This window comes from Anopheles moucheti, chromosome 3 (assembly GCF_943734755.1).
Source record: "Anopheles moucheti chromosome 3, idAnoMoucSN_F20_07, whole genome shotgun sequence".
Lineage (NCBI taxonomy): Eukaryota > Metazoa > Arthropoda > Insecta > Diptera > Culicidae > Anopheles > Anopheles moucheti.
The window spans coordinates 73,274,588-73,290,986 of NC_069141.1; the positions used below are offsets into that span (position 1 = coordinate 73,274,588).

General features: G+C 43.6%; 1 protein-coding gene across 1 annotated transcript in view; it reads right to left on the reverse strand.

Annotated features, from left to right (window-relative positions):
- LOC128300727 (ankyrin repeat domain-containing protein SOWAHC) overlaps positions 1 to 16,399 on the reverse strand; it is a 98,380-nt gene continuing 81,981 nt past the window's right edge. Inside the window, exons 10-13 of the mRNA XM_053036898.1 lie at positions 12,999 to 13,088; positions 696 to 722; positions 424 to 623; positions 1 to 331 (exon numbers count right to left, since the gene is read on the reverse strand). Coding sequence (XP_052892858.1) covers positions 92 to 331; positions 424 to 623; positions 696 to 722; positions 12,999 to 13,088 — 557 coding nt within the window. The 3' untranslated portion in view covers positions 1 to 91. The remainder of the gene's footprint in view (positions 332 to 423; positions 624 to 695; positions 723 to 12,998; positions 13,089 to 16,399) is intronic.

Genomic DNA, 16,399 nt, shown 5'->3' on the forward strand with positions numbered 1-16,399 from the left:
TTGAGTCGTTTGATTACAAAATGCTTTAAATGATTAGTAATACATTTCCTTGCGAATGTACCAAAAAGCGTAAAATTGAAGGAGAAATCGTTCAAATGTAGGTTGGTCTCCAGTTGGAATCGAACCCGCAGGCCGTATCGGAATCGGAATCACCCATCGATTCACCGTCGGGATTTTCCGACAGCGTACCGACCGGTGCCCGTATCTGGCTCGGTGTGGTCGGCATACTCTGACTAAAGTGCTCACTGCTAGGATCGTACTCGATGTCCCGCTTCTGACGTCGCTTCTTCACCGGTCCATACTTCGGCGGTGGCATGGCCGAATCTTCCTTCTGTGAAAAATAAGCACAATTGTGGCCATGAGAAAATTGTTAGCAAATACTATGTGCGTCACGGGTCTGCTTTCGGTCTTTGCACCCCTTACCGGTATGTTATCGGCCGAGCCCCAGGTTTTGTGCAGTTTATCGATGAAAAGCGTATCCGGTGGGGCGCTGGATCTAATCGCTGTCGGCGGCGGAATGCGCGTTTGGTTGGTGCCCACTCCCAGAAAGTTGCTGAACGCTTCGGTGGTTTTCTTCACCCGCACGTTCAGGGAACCAATCCTCAGGAAGCCGGAGTCTTTTTCTACATGGTACATGGACGTTAATACACGATGGCAGGCTAAAATGGGATAAAGTTGTGACAAGTTGCTCTTACCTGAATGCTTTTTCCGGGCCTTGATTTCTGCATAGAATAAAACATAATTAGTACGACGCAGGACAACAAGGGCAGAGTTTTTTTTGGGCCGGTAAGTTTAGGGTTTAATACAACGTATAAAGCGTTAAACGGGAACATGCAGACGTGTTTCAACACACTCTTTACAACAAAAAGTTTCCTGCAGACGCTGCACATTGGAAGCAAGTGGGAGAAAGATAATTAGGAAAGCAATCGCTACTAACTACTAACAAGCGTACCCGCGCCCTTAAAGTACTGCCAAAAAGATAGTTTTAGAGTGTAGAAAAAAAGTAAGAAAAGCTTTTAGATAGTCAAAAAGACGCGGACAAACTTCTAACAACTAATTACACATAAAGTGTGATATTGTAATGCGGATACTCACTTACGTTATTGCCGCCACATAATTAAATTTAGATTAAGTAGATTATACAAAGCGATAAAATGATATTTCTAAGTAGGTAGCTCGTATAGGAAGCGCTTTAACTCAACTGTTGATTGTTAAGATGCTTTTTAATTAGTCCTTAAGTATTGTGAAGTCAATCTATTCGCATAGATTTATACAATAATAAATTAGCGCAGCAATATGGCCATCCAAAGTTGTTGGTTTCGGAAGTTGTTGTTGAAGAATTTTGGAGGCATTTGGACTTTTTCTTGTTGAGAATAAACGGGTACTGGGTATATGAGATTTTGAGGTACTTGCGAACATTAAAGAGATTAGTTAAGATTCAAGATTCTTTAAAGATTGAAATTGAATCTTTGCATGATCGTTTAGTCATGATCGGTTCGACTAGCTATTGTGAGTTCTTCGTATATCTTGTAGGGCTCGTAGTGACTCTTGCGCTATCCTAAAACCCGTTGGATCATTCCGATCTTGAATCCTTGATGATTTATGAATCTTAAAGTCACTCAGAGTTGAAGTGAGAAGACTCATGTAGAATTATGAATTTACATCAGTTTCTCACAATATTAGGCATTACTCCATGAGACTACAATATGTTAGCTGGATATCAGCTGGATTTCTGAGCAAACAGCGAAACACATAGCATGAGGATCAAATGATGAATTTTGTTACTGATAGCCTGTGTGGAAAATTCAGAGTAAATTGTGGAATTTCCAATTGTCGATTGAATCGTAACGCCATAATTGGGCTCTAGCACGTGCTCTGCTATCACAGTACGGTTAACTTCCACCCTATTTGCTGCAAGATTAGACGTAGCAATGTGTGGCAGATTAATGATCGCACGGTGCGTTACTCCTCACGCAGCAGCCCGTAGAGGAAATTCTCTCCATTCCTGTCCTGGCCACCCGGGGCAGAAGAGCAGCAGCAGCAGATACTATTATCGATGATTGGATGTGTAAAGATGGAATGTAAATGCTCTTCTTTCAGTGCATTCAATCCCATTCGCAGGTGAATATTTCACGTTTTACGGTTGTTAAAGATATCCAATACAGCTCTTGTCCGTAGATGAGTACGGACTCACTGGGAGGGCATATTCATTCCCACACACCGTCCAACGTCCACAACGGAGAGTGCAACAGAGAGGCGATCTGTGCAAAAACAACAATAGAGATCACCTCGCGAGCCTTCCAACAACCAGCGAAACAGGGGTGCGGATTAAATGCTTCACGATCACCACTACGATCACCTTGCCGTGGAAATTATATACGCTGCCAACCAACCAACCAACCAACCAGTCGTTACAATCACCGCGCAATAGAGACCGGTGTGGAAGGGAACAACAACAACAAGAAAAAAACCTCCCTCTCCACCACACAGTGATTGGGTGCGTGTGCGAATCAGTGTGCAGATATTATCCGGGCTTTAATCTACTTATTAATAACCCCCCTTCCATGGCTATCATTACTACCGAACCATCGCTGCATCAGCAAGAGCGAGTAGGGCGCAGGCACGCGTGGAACCATTAAGATGGCCGCCTTTAAAAGCTTCACACTTGCCGAGGATTGTCGAATGCAGGCCAGTGGTGGGGCTTAGAGAGATCGAATTAAAGCTGTGCGTGTGTGTGTGTGTGTTTTTTTTGTATTAAAGCTCCTCCACCACACACCAATGTCAATCTGAAATGCAATAATTAAGAAAAAAAAACGCTTCACCGGTCTCATTGGAAGAAGGGTTTCTGTGGGAGACGCGTGGTTTTTTTGTTTGCGTGGATTAGCGGTTTTTTTTTGTTAGCTAGTGCTGTTTCAATTTCCTGCGTACACACTGGCACCACCGCACAGTTCTTCACACACACACACCCGTGTTTCGGTTTTGTTTTTGAATGTGTTTTTTTGTTGTTTGCTTTGCTTTGCTTTGTTTTGTGTGTGTTTTTGTAAACGAGTACAAATGTTACCGATTTGTCCAACATCCAAGATGCCTTCATCGCCACCGTGTGTACCACCGTGTGTGTTGATATTAACAGGGGATGAAGTGGGGGTGGAAAACAGCAGGGGGGGGAAAATGGTTTCAGGTGTTGTGGTTTTGTTTTTTTTTTGGTGCCCCAATTGTCTATGAACTTCGACAAATCGATGGGGTGGAGTGAAGAATTGCAATTAACTACCGTACGCAGTGGCGGATCAAACGGTAGGCGGGCCTCGCCTTGTTGAGGGTCCCAAAAAATTTGGAAATTTAACAACAGAGTTAATGAATAGCATAAAGTCTAATTAAAAAGGTAAAGAATTGGTCGAAAATATCCTTAGTGTTGTATCTTCGAATACAATATATTTTCTTAATGATTATGCAACACGTCTTAAGCCTGAGCCTACTAGTCTGGAAAAGGTGCGCGCCTACTGGCGTCACCACGGAACTCTATTGCGCTAACTGTTGCTAAGCAACCGCGTTTATCCGTGTGGCGTTCACGTCTCCAACACTTAGTATTTCGAAAATATCCTTGGATTTTATATATCCTTGGTTATATAAAACATTTGTTTCTATTCGATTAGCTATAGCGACCCGGTTACTCGGCTACGCAAGAGAAGTATGTAGTGTACTCAAACTCCTTCTTCTTTATCGGCACGACATCCTCAGGATGTTGAAGCCTACCATTTCTTCACTTGTACAAGTTTGTTGCATGTAGCGTGGTGCATGCAAGTTTTGTTGCATCGGCTGGTACTAGGTGTCACCTCTTGAAAAAACATGCTTTCCTGGTTTCGCAAATCTGAAAACAATTGTGTTGTTCATCGGCTAAAACATCAACATGAGCGAAACAGGTTGTTCAGAAGTTTCGCTGATTGTAAACCGATTGAAAACTGTACCTTGGGCGAAAAAATCGTAGAAGGCGTTGGACTAATCAGGAATCATAAATTTACGTAAATCGTAGAAAACTTGATTCAAGTAGTGGCGTTATGGTTCTCCTAAGCGCATACAAACGCATATATAACAGGTTGGCTGATAAGTCCCCGGTCTAACAAAGAAAAACACATTTTTTTGTCAAAATTCGTTTTTATTACTCAACATAGTTCCCTTCAAGAGCGATACAACGATTATAACGACCTTCCAATTTTTTGATACCATTTTGGTAGTACTCCTTCGGTTTTGCCTCAAAATAGGCCTCAGTTTCGGCGACCACCTCATCATTGCAGCCAAATTTTTTCCCTGCGAGCATCCTTTTGAGGTCTGAGAACAAGAAAAAGTCGCTGGGGGCCAGATCTGGAGAATACGGTGGGTGGGGAAGCAATTCGAAGCCCAATTCATGAATTTTTGCCATCGTTCTCAATGACTTGTGGCACGGTGCGTTGTTGTCAAATGTGAGCTCGCGCGGCACCCATTTTGCACAGAGCTTCCGCATATTCAAATATTGATGAATGATATGACCAACACGTACCTTTGATATCTTTAAGGCCTCTGCTATCTCGATCAACTTCATTTTACGGTCATTCAAAATCATTTTGTGGATTTTTTTGATGTTTTCGTCGGTAACCACCTCTTTCGGGCGTCCACTGCGTTCACCGTCCTCCGTGCTCATTTCACCACGCTTGAATTTTGCATGCCAATCAATTATTGTTGATTTCCCTGGGGCAGAGTCCGGAAACTCATTATCAAGCCAAAATTTTGCTTGTACTGTATTTTTTCCCTTCAGGAAACAGTGTTTCATCAAAACACGAAATTCCTTTTTTCCATTTTTTTCACAATAACAAAAGTTGCTTGACAAAAGACGCTCTGTCTCTCAAACTAATTGACATACAGACGTCAAATTTTGACATGAATCATTTGAAGGTTGGTGCTATATAAAAATAATATGCACTTAATACTAGCGGCGCCATCTATGTGTTGGACCGGGGACTTATCAGCCAACCTGTTAGGATAGCTTAACGGCCCAGTTACAGGGCTACGCAACAGAACTTTTTCAACACAACAATTTGACCTAGCATTTTAGTTTTCAAATGCTAAAAGCTATGCAAATCTAACCGACTGTGCATAACACAAATTATTATTACTATATAAAATTTACGTTGTTTGCTTAATGAGATACACAATGTTAAACAATCCACTAAATAAATAAAAGAATAAATAAAAAAAAATAAATCCACAAATTAATAAAAGAATCGTTCATTCGCTTATACGCCTTTTAAGTCTTTGCCGGGTAATGCATGTGAACGATTTGAGATTAGTGATTGATGTCCCGAAATACTTTCTGCCAATTTCCAGCCACCTCTTCTGCGATTGTAACGGGAATAGTTTACAAAATTAAGAAAGCACATCTTACAACTGGAAATTAACACAAGAATCCTAAAATTCATTTAAGAAACAATAAACATAAGACAATGATTGGTTGATAAATAGGGAAACAAATATTTAGAACCATCTCCAGATTGAATTAAATCACTTGTAAAAAGCAGTCAGGACTAAGCGCAAAGGGTTTGGCAAGATTGTAACAAACCGAAAGCAGCACAACTTGCAATTATCGCATTAATTATACTCATAGCAATACGATCGATTAAATCGTACAGCTGATCGGTACAGCAACGTCACGGGGACATGGTTTTACACTCGCGCAACAAATGTATCGTTTTGCAGGCAATGCCTTCGACAATAATTGCATTAAGCGTGCATTTTCCGAGCTGGTCATTGCAAATGTAAGTTGTCATAACGCTGTGCTGCTGGTTAATAATGCGTGTCACCGGGTCGATTGTTTCCGGATTGTTTTCAGCTTTCCCCTTCTCGTCCACTCGTCCACGGTGGAAACTTACCGTTCGTCTAAAGATCGAACGTACAGCGACACATCATCTTGGCGCACCGGTATCCGTGTTGTCGGCGCGTCTGTCTCCATCTCGTCGACATCGGTTAGCCGTCGATCAGCCACGGTTGTGCATCATCACACGGAGTGGATGTAAAGTGTGGCTGTGTTAAGATGACATTCACCATTTACCACTCCGTACTTGGTTCCTGGTTGCTCAACCTCAACATTAATAGAGATATGTTTGGTTTTACATTAATTTCTGCACGTGCCCATTACCCGCGGTAAGTGTAATCGGCATTCGAATCGATCATTTGCCGGAATAACAGCGTGAACCGTGGCCACGATCGTGCCAACGATAAGCAGGGGGGGGAGGGGGGTCTGCCACTGATATGCTCCATATCCAATTGACCATAAAATTACCCGTACTCCGGACTCCGTTTGCGCACTAGAGAGTCCACCGTTGGTTGGTTGGGTTTGAGATTGTTTTTATCGTTTTCCTGTGGCGCTGTTGATTTTTTTGTTTGCCGATGTGCTTTCGCATCCAGCAGGGAAGCTTTTGGGAAGGATTTGCTGGAGGTGTGTAGCGCCCGGGGGATAGTGAGAGGGACAAAAAAAAAACAAACGAAGAAACATAACTAGGAATTAAGACCTTACCCCGTTCGCCTTCGCCGTTCCATCCCTGGAACCCCCGCACATTCGTAGCTAAATGTGTGCTGGTTAAGTGTTTTTGCGTCGTCAACATGAACTTTGCTGTTCGAAGTATGCACACACGAATGCATTTCTGCAAGGGGGAGGTGGGGGGTGATGCAAAAAGTTTAAACGGACCGGAAAAGCATTAATTGCATATGCAAGCGATCCACCAAACTTGGCATGGAAAGAACCGCCGAGAAACAGAGAGGGAGAGAGACAGTAAGAAAGCATCACAAAAAAAAGCAGGGTATGAAATGTCAGAAGGCTTGCGTATTGGGGCGTAATTGGGCGTCCACGAATGTGGAGTACGTCCCTTGCCTGCACGCGGTTCGGTACATCATTCCCAAAAGGCATGCTGTGGAGCTGGACTCTCACTGGACATATTTACATATTCGTCGTTACGTCCTGCCGTCTGTTTTACGCTTGGTTGTTGTTAAATTGTTTCTCTTATTGCAAATTATTATCAAGCCACCCGGTCTGCAACTTGGTGCTTGGTGGTGATAACGTTTCAAATAAAAAAAGATAAGATACTGGCAGGAATGCGTAAATTGGAAGTTGGGAATGATCCATTTCGCACGTCTTTCAACGGCGTAACTATCGAGTGGTGAGGTGAAATCGGGAGCAATTGCATATCCTTGTCGGTTTCTGCCGGTTTGCATCCTTCAAGGATCAGGTGACGATCACAGGAAGCGATGGTTCTTCCATACGATCGTTAATGTGTCATATGTCTTCTTGATGGTAAACAACGCGGCCTTTGCAGTGTACGCCGGGTAAATTGATAATGGATATATTCATATAAATTAAGCCTTGACACGCACCCAACACACCAGAAACCCTTCCCATCCAGCTGACGTCCCAGTTGGGGAAGATGATCGATGGAAAAGATAGAAACGATCATGCACGCGCACTTCGGTTCCACTCCAAACCGGACCAACCATTCGACGCGGTGTCACAACTGTCAATCATTAAAAACAGACCAAGAGAAAGCCGCATGCTGCCGCATGGAGCAGCCGCGTGTGTGTTGTTCCGGGCAGAGGGGAGCTTTTTTTGTTGTTGTAGGGTTTCCGCGACGAAAAACTGATAAGCATAACAACACCAGCCGCGAAATTTCGAACCACGCACACCGCAAGATTGTGTTTTTATCCAACCGTCCCGCAATGTCCCGTACGGGGCCCATCAATTAAGACGGTTGGCCATCGTGTTGATCTTCCCCCCCCCATGGGGTCGAAGACACCTTTCGCGGGCTGGCAAGCTGGCGCGCAGCCCGACATGTGGTCATCATTGTTGCGGAACAAGGTGGCACTATTTGAATACGTGACAAGCTGGTATGACACGCGCGAAGCGCGATAAAGTCACATCGTTCGGGTAATTGGGGTTCCGCGGTGGCTGCAGCCGGAACGCGTCCACCTTTTGTGTGTGAAATATAGTCATCGGTGTTTATGTTCATCTGTTCTGTTGGGTAAATTGCTAAATTTAATCATGCTTATGATGCGTGCTGTCAATGCCGGTTAATGCCCATTTTGGCGACCAGATGAAATGGAAGTGGCTTTGGTGGCGCGTGTGAGGAGTGGAAAAACCGAAATGACATGGTTCAGCGAAGGATAGGGTGGCGTATAGGAGAGTAGAAGAATTATGAGTGCAATTGCACAGCTGGATCGCTGGAATCAGGTGCACTCGTCTATATGATGGGGATTTTTAGTGCTCTGCCTCTGCCTAGGACACAGTGCCTCCCATTAATCCAAAGTCTCGAATGATAGAAGTCTTTGGTTAAATTAAGTCATCGGGAATTATCGAATGTCTTGGACCAAAACGTGTCTAAACAATACTGTAAATAACTTCTGCAATTATCAACGCTTTTCTTTTTGTAGCCAGATTCTTCAGATAAACCCTAGTTGTCTTTAATGAGCTGTTAACTTCTGCTGACTCCTTTTCTATTGGACGATGTTTAGGTATCAAGTTTAGCTACAATTTACTTTTTAGATTCGTGTTTTGAATGACGTTCTTTAAGGACTTTAAAGAGAGTGATTCGTGAGAGATTCATTTGAATATTGGCTCTAATGCCAAAGTTACTATGATTCATTTGGGTAGTTCTAGCTTTTTTAGAAGGCGTTACGAGGCGTGTTCGAGAGTACTTTTAAAGTATCAATATTCTTCTGCTTTATCGGCACAACAACCAACCTCAAGAGGTCTTCATAGAGAACCCACTTCTTGCAACAGAAGCCCGCTCATATGCAGGAATCACCGCACCCAGGGATCTATGGCGATTTGCTGAAGCGCCTACGGATTAACAACTCCTCAAGCCTCGGAGCCTATGCCGGATGATTTCTGGTTTTCTGTGACTTTGTTTACTCGTAGCTGGATAGTCAGTAATGCGTACGTATCGATATTAACATCTTCAATCCTTCTCTTTTTAAGATCTTCGCCTCTTTTCTCTGTATTGACGGCACTAAAAGACTATTCGCGTTGGATCTTCCAGTGTCCTTTGAATGACATTACCAGTTGAAACTAATTCGTTACAGGATAGTGAAATATTCGCGCAATACGTGGAGGAGTTGTCAGTTGTCACCTTTTCTAGGCAAACAGACACAAAATCATCTCTGTGACACCTCGTAAACGCAAGTGTTCTCGGCAGCTTTGAAACAAGTCCTTGTGTCTGGTGATGTCGAGAGGTGCTCAAGGGTCTTTCTAATGTACTTGTGACTCAACTTTTGCTACTGCTTTGCTAAGTTTAGGAAAGAATCGATCAACGACCTTCGAATGTTAGAAGTGAATTCGTTAAAGTCTTCGGTGAAGGTGAGTAATGGGGAGTGTTGGACCCAAAGGTGTCCAAACAGTTCCGAAAATAACTTCTATAACCATTAATGGTTACTTTTTGCAGCCAGATTCTTCAGATAATCCTTCATTGTCTTTAACGAGCTGTTGCTGACGTGAGCCTTATGCTGACTCCTGTCTATTGGACGATTCGATTTAAATCCATCACATCTCAAAGAGTTCAAGAGACTGAATCACCTCACCTCATGACGAGTTTCTACCGCCTACATGAAACTAGATGTATTGTATAGAATTATCCATAGCTCGGGGCTGGTCTTAATAGCAAATTTTTAAAATTTTCAGGTTGTAATAAGAATATCTGATGTTCCGAATTTGGATCTTTGTTGTTGATCTTTCACAGAGGTTTTCATCTTTAATTCAAAAAACCTTTTTGAACATTAACCTAATGTCTTCGATTATATCGTGGTGTGTTATAATTGGCAATTAGAACAGTGCTAAGAAATAAGAAAGGATCCCGGGTTTGAGTAACAATGGTGACAATAAAATGCTTGATATTAAGACACTGTAGCTAGTAAATAAGTGTTCAAAGTAATAAAAGTGTAGATGATGGAGACACGAAGTAGAAAGTAGAAACAAAAGCACAGCAAATCACTGTTTAATCCGGTGCAGTACAAGGCGTTAAAGGCGGAAAGCGTGCAACGTTTAACTACCCTAAGCGGGAGAGTATGGGAGCTTGTAGAAGCATGTTGTTGAAAAAGTAAAAATTAAATTAAAAAACATCGAGAACACATAATATCAACTTGTGCCATTCGCAGCAAACAAAAGGGAACACCAAGTCACAAAAACACACACGCACACACAGAGTGAAACAAACATACAAACATATGGACAGATCAACACTTGCCTCCAGGAGGACGATAGGGCGTGCCAGGTGGAGAAACCGCTGTTAACCGCCTGTAATCGCATGGCTTGAATTTCTTCGCGAAAATGCAAACGATTCGTACGGGACCGGTGTGTGACATCGACGTGGTTGGGTGAGGGGGGCGAAAGATGAAAGGAAAAACACACACACACGTACATCGGTGGAGGTTTATGCGCGAGTTTGTAAGATTATAAGCATTATCCGCGTCCCAACCAGCCAACAACCGGTAAGAAATTGTTTCCCGATGGCGAAGAAGAAGAAGGCGAGGGGGGTGAGGGCAATGCCGGTTCCGGAAGTGCCACCGCGCATCCCGCGGATTACACGCGCGTGGTCGTAGCGTGCCACGGACAAAAGTCGTGGGTCCGCGGGTAGGACGCGCGTACGAAAACCCCCGGAACGTAACGATCGTTGCGCGTGACCGTGACAGAAAAGGTGTGTGTGTGGCGGGCGGCGAGAAGTTGATAAGGTTGGCAAGATCGTTCCGTTGTTGGCGCGTAAAGGTGATTAGAATGCAAATAAGAAAGAAAATAGAGAGGCGTATGAATTTTAATTAAACATTACTTGCGGGCCCCCATATTCTGGCCCCCGTGCCTTCCGATGCCCTCTCTCGCGTAGAGAACCTGAAAGGATTTAGATGGTTTTTTTTTGTGTTACTGATGTTGTTGTTAAGGGGGGCCCCTCCCTGTGTAATGGCCAATATCGGCGGGATTAGGTGTTGTAATGCCGATCGGGAATACCCGGGGGCCATACACGCACGTTTGGGGATTAAAATCAAGTACTTGAAGCGTAACCGTAGCGTGAAAAATGTGAATGTGTTGTGTGTGCGAACTGTGGCAGCAATAAGTTGCGAATAGAGCACATCCAAAGGTGGATAAAAGGTGGAATCGGCATAAAGGTAAATGTTGCAACCTTTTCTGTACACAACAGCACTAAACACATTTCGTTACTATCAACTTAAACCCCAACCTCCAGGTATTAAGGACAAAAGCTCCACAACAAAATATTTAATCGAGTTAACAACTCGATTAAGTGGTACCCGAAATCGACCGTAAAAGGCTACTGAACTGCGTATATAATAAAACGAAGCCAATAATTGAGAGTAACGACGTGACGCAATGTGTACCACACGGCGCTTTACCGTAACCGCCGATCCAGCCCACTCCCCGGGTTCAGTAGGACCCCGTTTTACGTTCGAAACAAATTGCACAAACGAGACCTTCTTCTCGTTTCGCACACCGCAATGTAAACTTGCGCTAAAAAGTAACGCACTATCGCCAAAGAGAGCAAAAAAGGGAGGGCAAAATGATGGACAAGATTGTACCAAAAACGTTATCATCGCGATAGCGGCAGCTGCTTAGTATGCATATTTTAAGTGCCTTTTTCACCGGTCATTTCTTGTCCTGGGTCTTGGTTCTGGTTCAAACAAATAAAAGCCAAGGGGGAAATTGTTGGAAAATGACCACCCCAACTCCAAACTTCCCTTCCACCCAAAGGTGGAGGTGTTAAAAAAATGAATTAAAACCATTGCCCCGTTTCGTTGTTGCAGCCTTTTGCCCTAATGATTGCCCCCTCCATAGGCACACACGCACGCACAGGAACGCTAGAATGCAATTAAAGTGCAGCCACCAGGTATTGCAATGAGTAGGTGTATTTTTTTTTTGTTGCTGTGCAGTGTATTCCCGATCGCTAGCCTATTCGTTTTGCTGGTTTATGGAACGATTTTAATTACAAAAAAATTGATAAAGACACCCCTGTTTTCCCGCGGGATGTGTGCATGCGTTACCCCGGTCATCATGCGGTCAAGACGCGTGAGTGCAACTGCGATGCAACGCGCGCGTAGTGCATTCTGACAAGTAACAGCCCGAGGAAGCAGAGGTCCGGATGGTTGTGGAGTGGTAAAAGTGATCGTAATGCTAAAAAAAAGGACAGCCAAGTAACAGCTGATTTTTACTAGAGAGAGAGTGAGTGAGAGATGGGATATTAAAGGGAAAGTTATACAATGAGGAAATTCAAACGTAAGAAAATGGCATGATTAACGTAGTAGTAATGTAAATAGGGCGGAAAAAAAGCTTCAAATATCCGAATTAAATAAAAGTAAGTAAGGCATGCAATTAATACTTTATTTTTAGATAAATATATAAAGAAAACAGGAAGTGATAAACAGGGATAGGATGCAGCATGCAGCGTGAGAGAATAATTCGTACCAACACTCGACGTTACCGGACGTTATCATCCCCGAATAAAATGCATTAAAATACTAAATACAAATCAACCACTTTGGGCACGAAAGGTTGAAAAAGCAAGGTTAGTTGGCATGGTAGGCATTGTTCGATTAGAAGATATTCGTCGCATTTCGCTTCTTCCGGAAGAAGCTCTGATTGGACCGATTGCGCCGTTCGAGCGCGCCCGCCGGTGGGCTCGCCGTAGCGGAAGAAGCGTTAGCAGCGTTACTGTTGGGGGGTTGGGTTGGTGGGGGTTTACTACGGTCGCTACTGCTGCCGGGGCTGTTGTTATTGGTATCGGCGGTGGCACCCGCCGGTGACCGCGGACCGGCCGGTGGGAGTGGGAAACTTTCTACAAAATTTCGCAGCGTCATTTGGTCGGTGGTGGCCGGCCGCTGGCGGCGCTTGCGGCGCATAAACGTGCCACCGCGGGCCAGCGGCGACAGTGTCTTCGTGGGAAGGGTGAAGAATTTCTCATGCTTAGACACTTTGCGTTCATACTCACTGCTGAATGTTGAGTCGGACACGCTGGTCATCTGTTTCTGGTACTCCAGCGGTTTCTTGCCGCTCCAGTCGTGCAGGTCACGGTCGGCTTCTGCAAGGGCGGGGGGGTGAAGAATAGTAATAAGAACGTTTAGTGTGGTGGGTTTGGGAAGTTGGAACAAGTACATGGATGATTATCAGTTCTGAGCCTTTTACATTGTACCTCAGGAGTGTAAGACAGCAAGGACTCTTTTCAGTTAGTGTAACATCTCATGGGATAATCAGAATTTTGACAAGGATTAGTTGAGACAACAACCAACTAAATAAAAACATTACAATGTTTGGAAATTTTTGGACTTTTTTGGACTAATGTAAAGTCGAATCTGATAAAATCTTAAATGGAATTTTATAATAAGTTAGAAATATTTATAGCTTGATGAGTAAAAATTCTACATATAAGCTACTTAAATTAAAGAAAAAATCGCAAGTAAATTCGAATTTCACGACACTATAAATTACCACGAATTAGTCTGCAGCGTTAGAATATCGATTCGAATCGAATTGTGTAAGTGGTTTAAGAGTAAAAGTAGTAAGCAATATAAGTAATATGAAGGTGCGTCAAATAATAATGTTGTTGCTTGACGAACTTCTATTTAGACAAAGTAGATTATTGATTTAGTAGATATTATTATAAAGACATTTCCTAAGGTTTAAGTCCTCGATATATCCTAGTAACAATAATTACAGGCAGTCCCCGAGATACGCTATTATAGCGGAAAAATCAGCGTATCTCGAATTTCCGCGTAAGTCGAATTCTGGTCCAATTTCGTTTATACTTCATAGTCACAGAGTCCATGTCCTTCTCTGCACTTAATTTATTCAGTGATCCGGGCGATTTTTAGAAAGATTACATTAAAATAAGTTAGAAAGAACTGTTTTCTGAATTGAAATAAGTATAAAAGAATCGCAAAGAAAGGTAATTTCCTCCAAATTTTCATCTATTTGCCTAGATTTTGTGCTATAAACTAGCTCAGCTGTCAAATTTCCAAAAACCGCGTATAGCGGTGTTCAGACGTACGTAGAAACAGGCGTGATCGAGCGTGAACGCTGTCAGATTTCACGCTAGCGCGACGTCGCGCCATATCCTGCAATGCAGGAAAAATGAAGCGCGACGCTGCCATCGAACCGTAAACGGCCAACTTTAAAATTAAATAACTTTTTAATGCGTGATCCAAATTGAATGAAATATTCTAGTGAAAATTAAGAAAAAAATATATCTTTTTAAATCTATAAATAGTTTTCCTCAACTCGTTTAAAATTATAAAAGAAAAACAGTGTTAATGGTTGTTTTTTCAAATATAATAGTGTTTTAATATTGAAGGTGTTCACACGTACGTTGAACGATTCGGAGCGTGAACGGCCCGTTTGACAGCGTTCGCGCCTAGTTCACGCCTGTTTCTACATACGTCTGAACACCACTTATCTCAGAATCCGCGTATAAGAGGAACCGCGTATCTCGAGGACTGCCTGCATTTTTCAATCAAATGTCATAGTAACTTAAAAGTATCTGAGTTAAATATAGTGGATTAATGATATGAAATATGCTGAACCGTTTACTACACTCGAATGAATACGAAAGAATCCTCAATTTAAAAATGGTACTTGATCGCTTCATTTTAAGTTCAACAAGAAAAACATGCAAAAGGTATTTAACGTAACAGATATATTGAAACCAACGAACACCAACAAATACTGGCCCGAGCCTCATTCAGCACACACCAAAACGTTCGGCCACACATCGTCTACTGTACTGGCATAAATCGGGACATAAACAGTTGGGTGTTGGTTGCAACGAAAGCTGACAGATCCGTCTCCATTGGAGACACTAATTAATTCATCACCTAAGCCAAAAATAATTAACCCACCACCGGAGCGGCCACAGCAAACATTGTCCGAACCGGATCATCTCCGGGTTTCTATTCGCTCGCTACCACCACTTGGTGACCAATCTCGGGCATCCGAAACGCAAACCGGCGAGATTTTTGGAAGATAATTTCACGCAACCTCCCCCCGGAGCTTCCCATTGCCTTCTGTGTGTTGCGGGCGATAATATTTATTGATGATAAATTTGTGGCTCAACGCTTTATTAGAACGTGCCCGAGAATCGGCGACAGGAGGGGGGACGAAATGTTTTGCGATGCCGCGACACCGACGCGAGATCTGTCACAAGCTGTCGGGGATCTGGCCGGTTCGGTTTCGGTTGGACCCATGTCCCAAGATGGGAGGGCAGCACCACCGAAAGCACACGCGATGCGAGATGAGGCACACGTTAGTCGAGGCGATTAGACACTTTTGCCGCGTGTGTGTGTGTGATTTTTTGTTATGCTCTCGTTGTCATTCGCATCAGTCCGGCCGTCCGGTACGGAGTTTTGAGCTAATGACGAAGGAAAGGCGTTTGGTTTTTGAAAATACCTCCAACAAACCGAAAGGAAATAGCATTGCCACGGCACTGTTGCCGCCCTCTTCAACCAAACGCGGGCCAGATTCAGGCGGCCGCAATTTGTGGATGTCAAGGCGCGCGGTTTCGGGGTTATCGTCTGTCAATCAAAACTTATCGATCAATTTATTTTCCTTATCGTCAGTGGCGGTTAGGTAACCTTTTTTTTTCAACGTGAAACGCGGTTCGTTTGCTCCTTTTTTACTCCACTCCTCGTCGTGTACAATGTAGGGGAAAAGGGAAGTATGTGGCAGTGGACTGGGTGCAGAAAGTTGAAGTTGAGTTCTGGCATGGGGGTGAGTGATGAAAGGCGAGTGACAAACGACATGGGGAAGAAATTGGGTGCACGTCCACACGATTTGGTAATTCGGACTGTTTGGTGCGGGGTCTGCCGAAGAGTGGAGTTGGAGGAATGAAGGGCTCTGCCACTTTCGCCCTTGAGAAAGGATAGAAAATGGATAGCCTTCGAACCAAAACCCCGGTGTCCCCACATTGGATGTCCGTATTTTAAAGCTAACGATCTATTCCAACGAACAGGTCACGATACATGATTCTATGCGTGTTCTACGCCATCAAACTCGTTCTTTTACGGAGTGTGCTTTAAATATTCACCTTCTGCATGGGATTCCCCCGCTAGAATGAATGAATTTTTATTTCGACCGCATTGCCCCTGGTCGGCTACCGATCATCTAGTTTTTCGCCGGAAACGATCGATGTCACGACGATCGGTTGTCGTATTAAGCATCTGCCGAAACCCATCCGCGAGCTGTCCATTGATACAGTTGGCTCATACCAATCGGTGGTATGTTTACCCCGGGCACAGTCAAACAAGAATGATTTATCGATCGTTCTCGCTTGCTGTCACGCGCGTTTCATAAATGCCGCGGTTGGTGAAAGGCGCGGTTCTTTGATGCCTTTCTCATTGA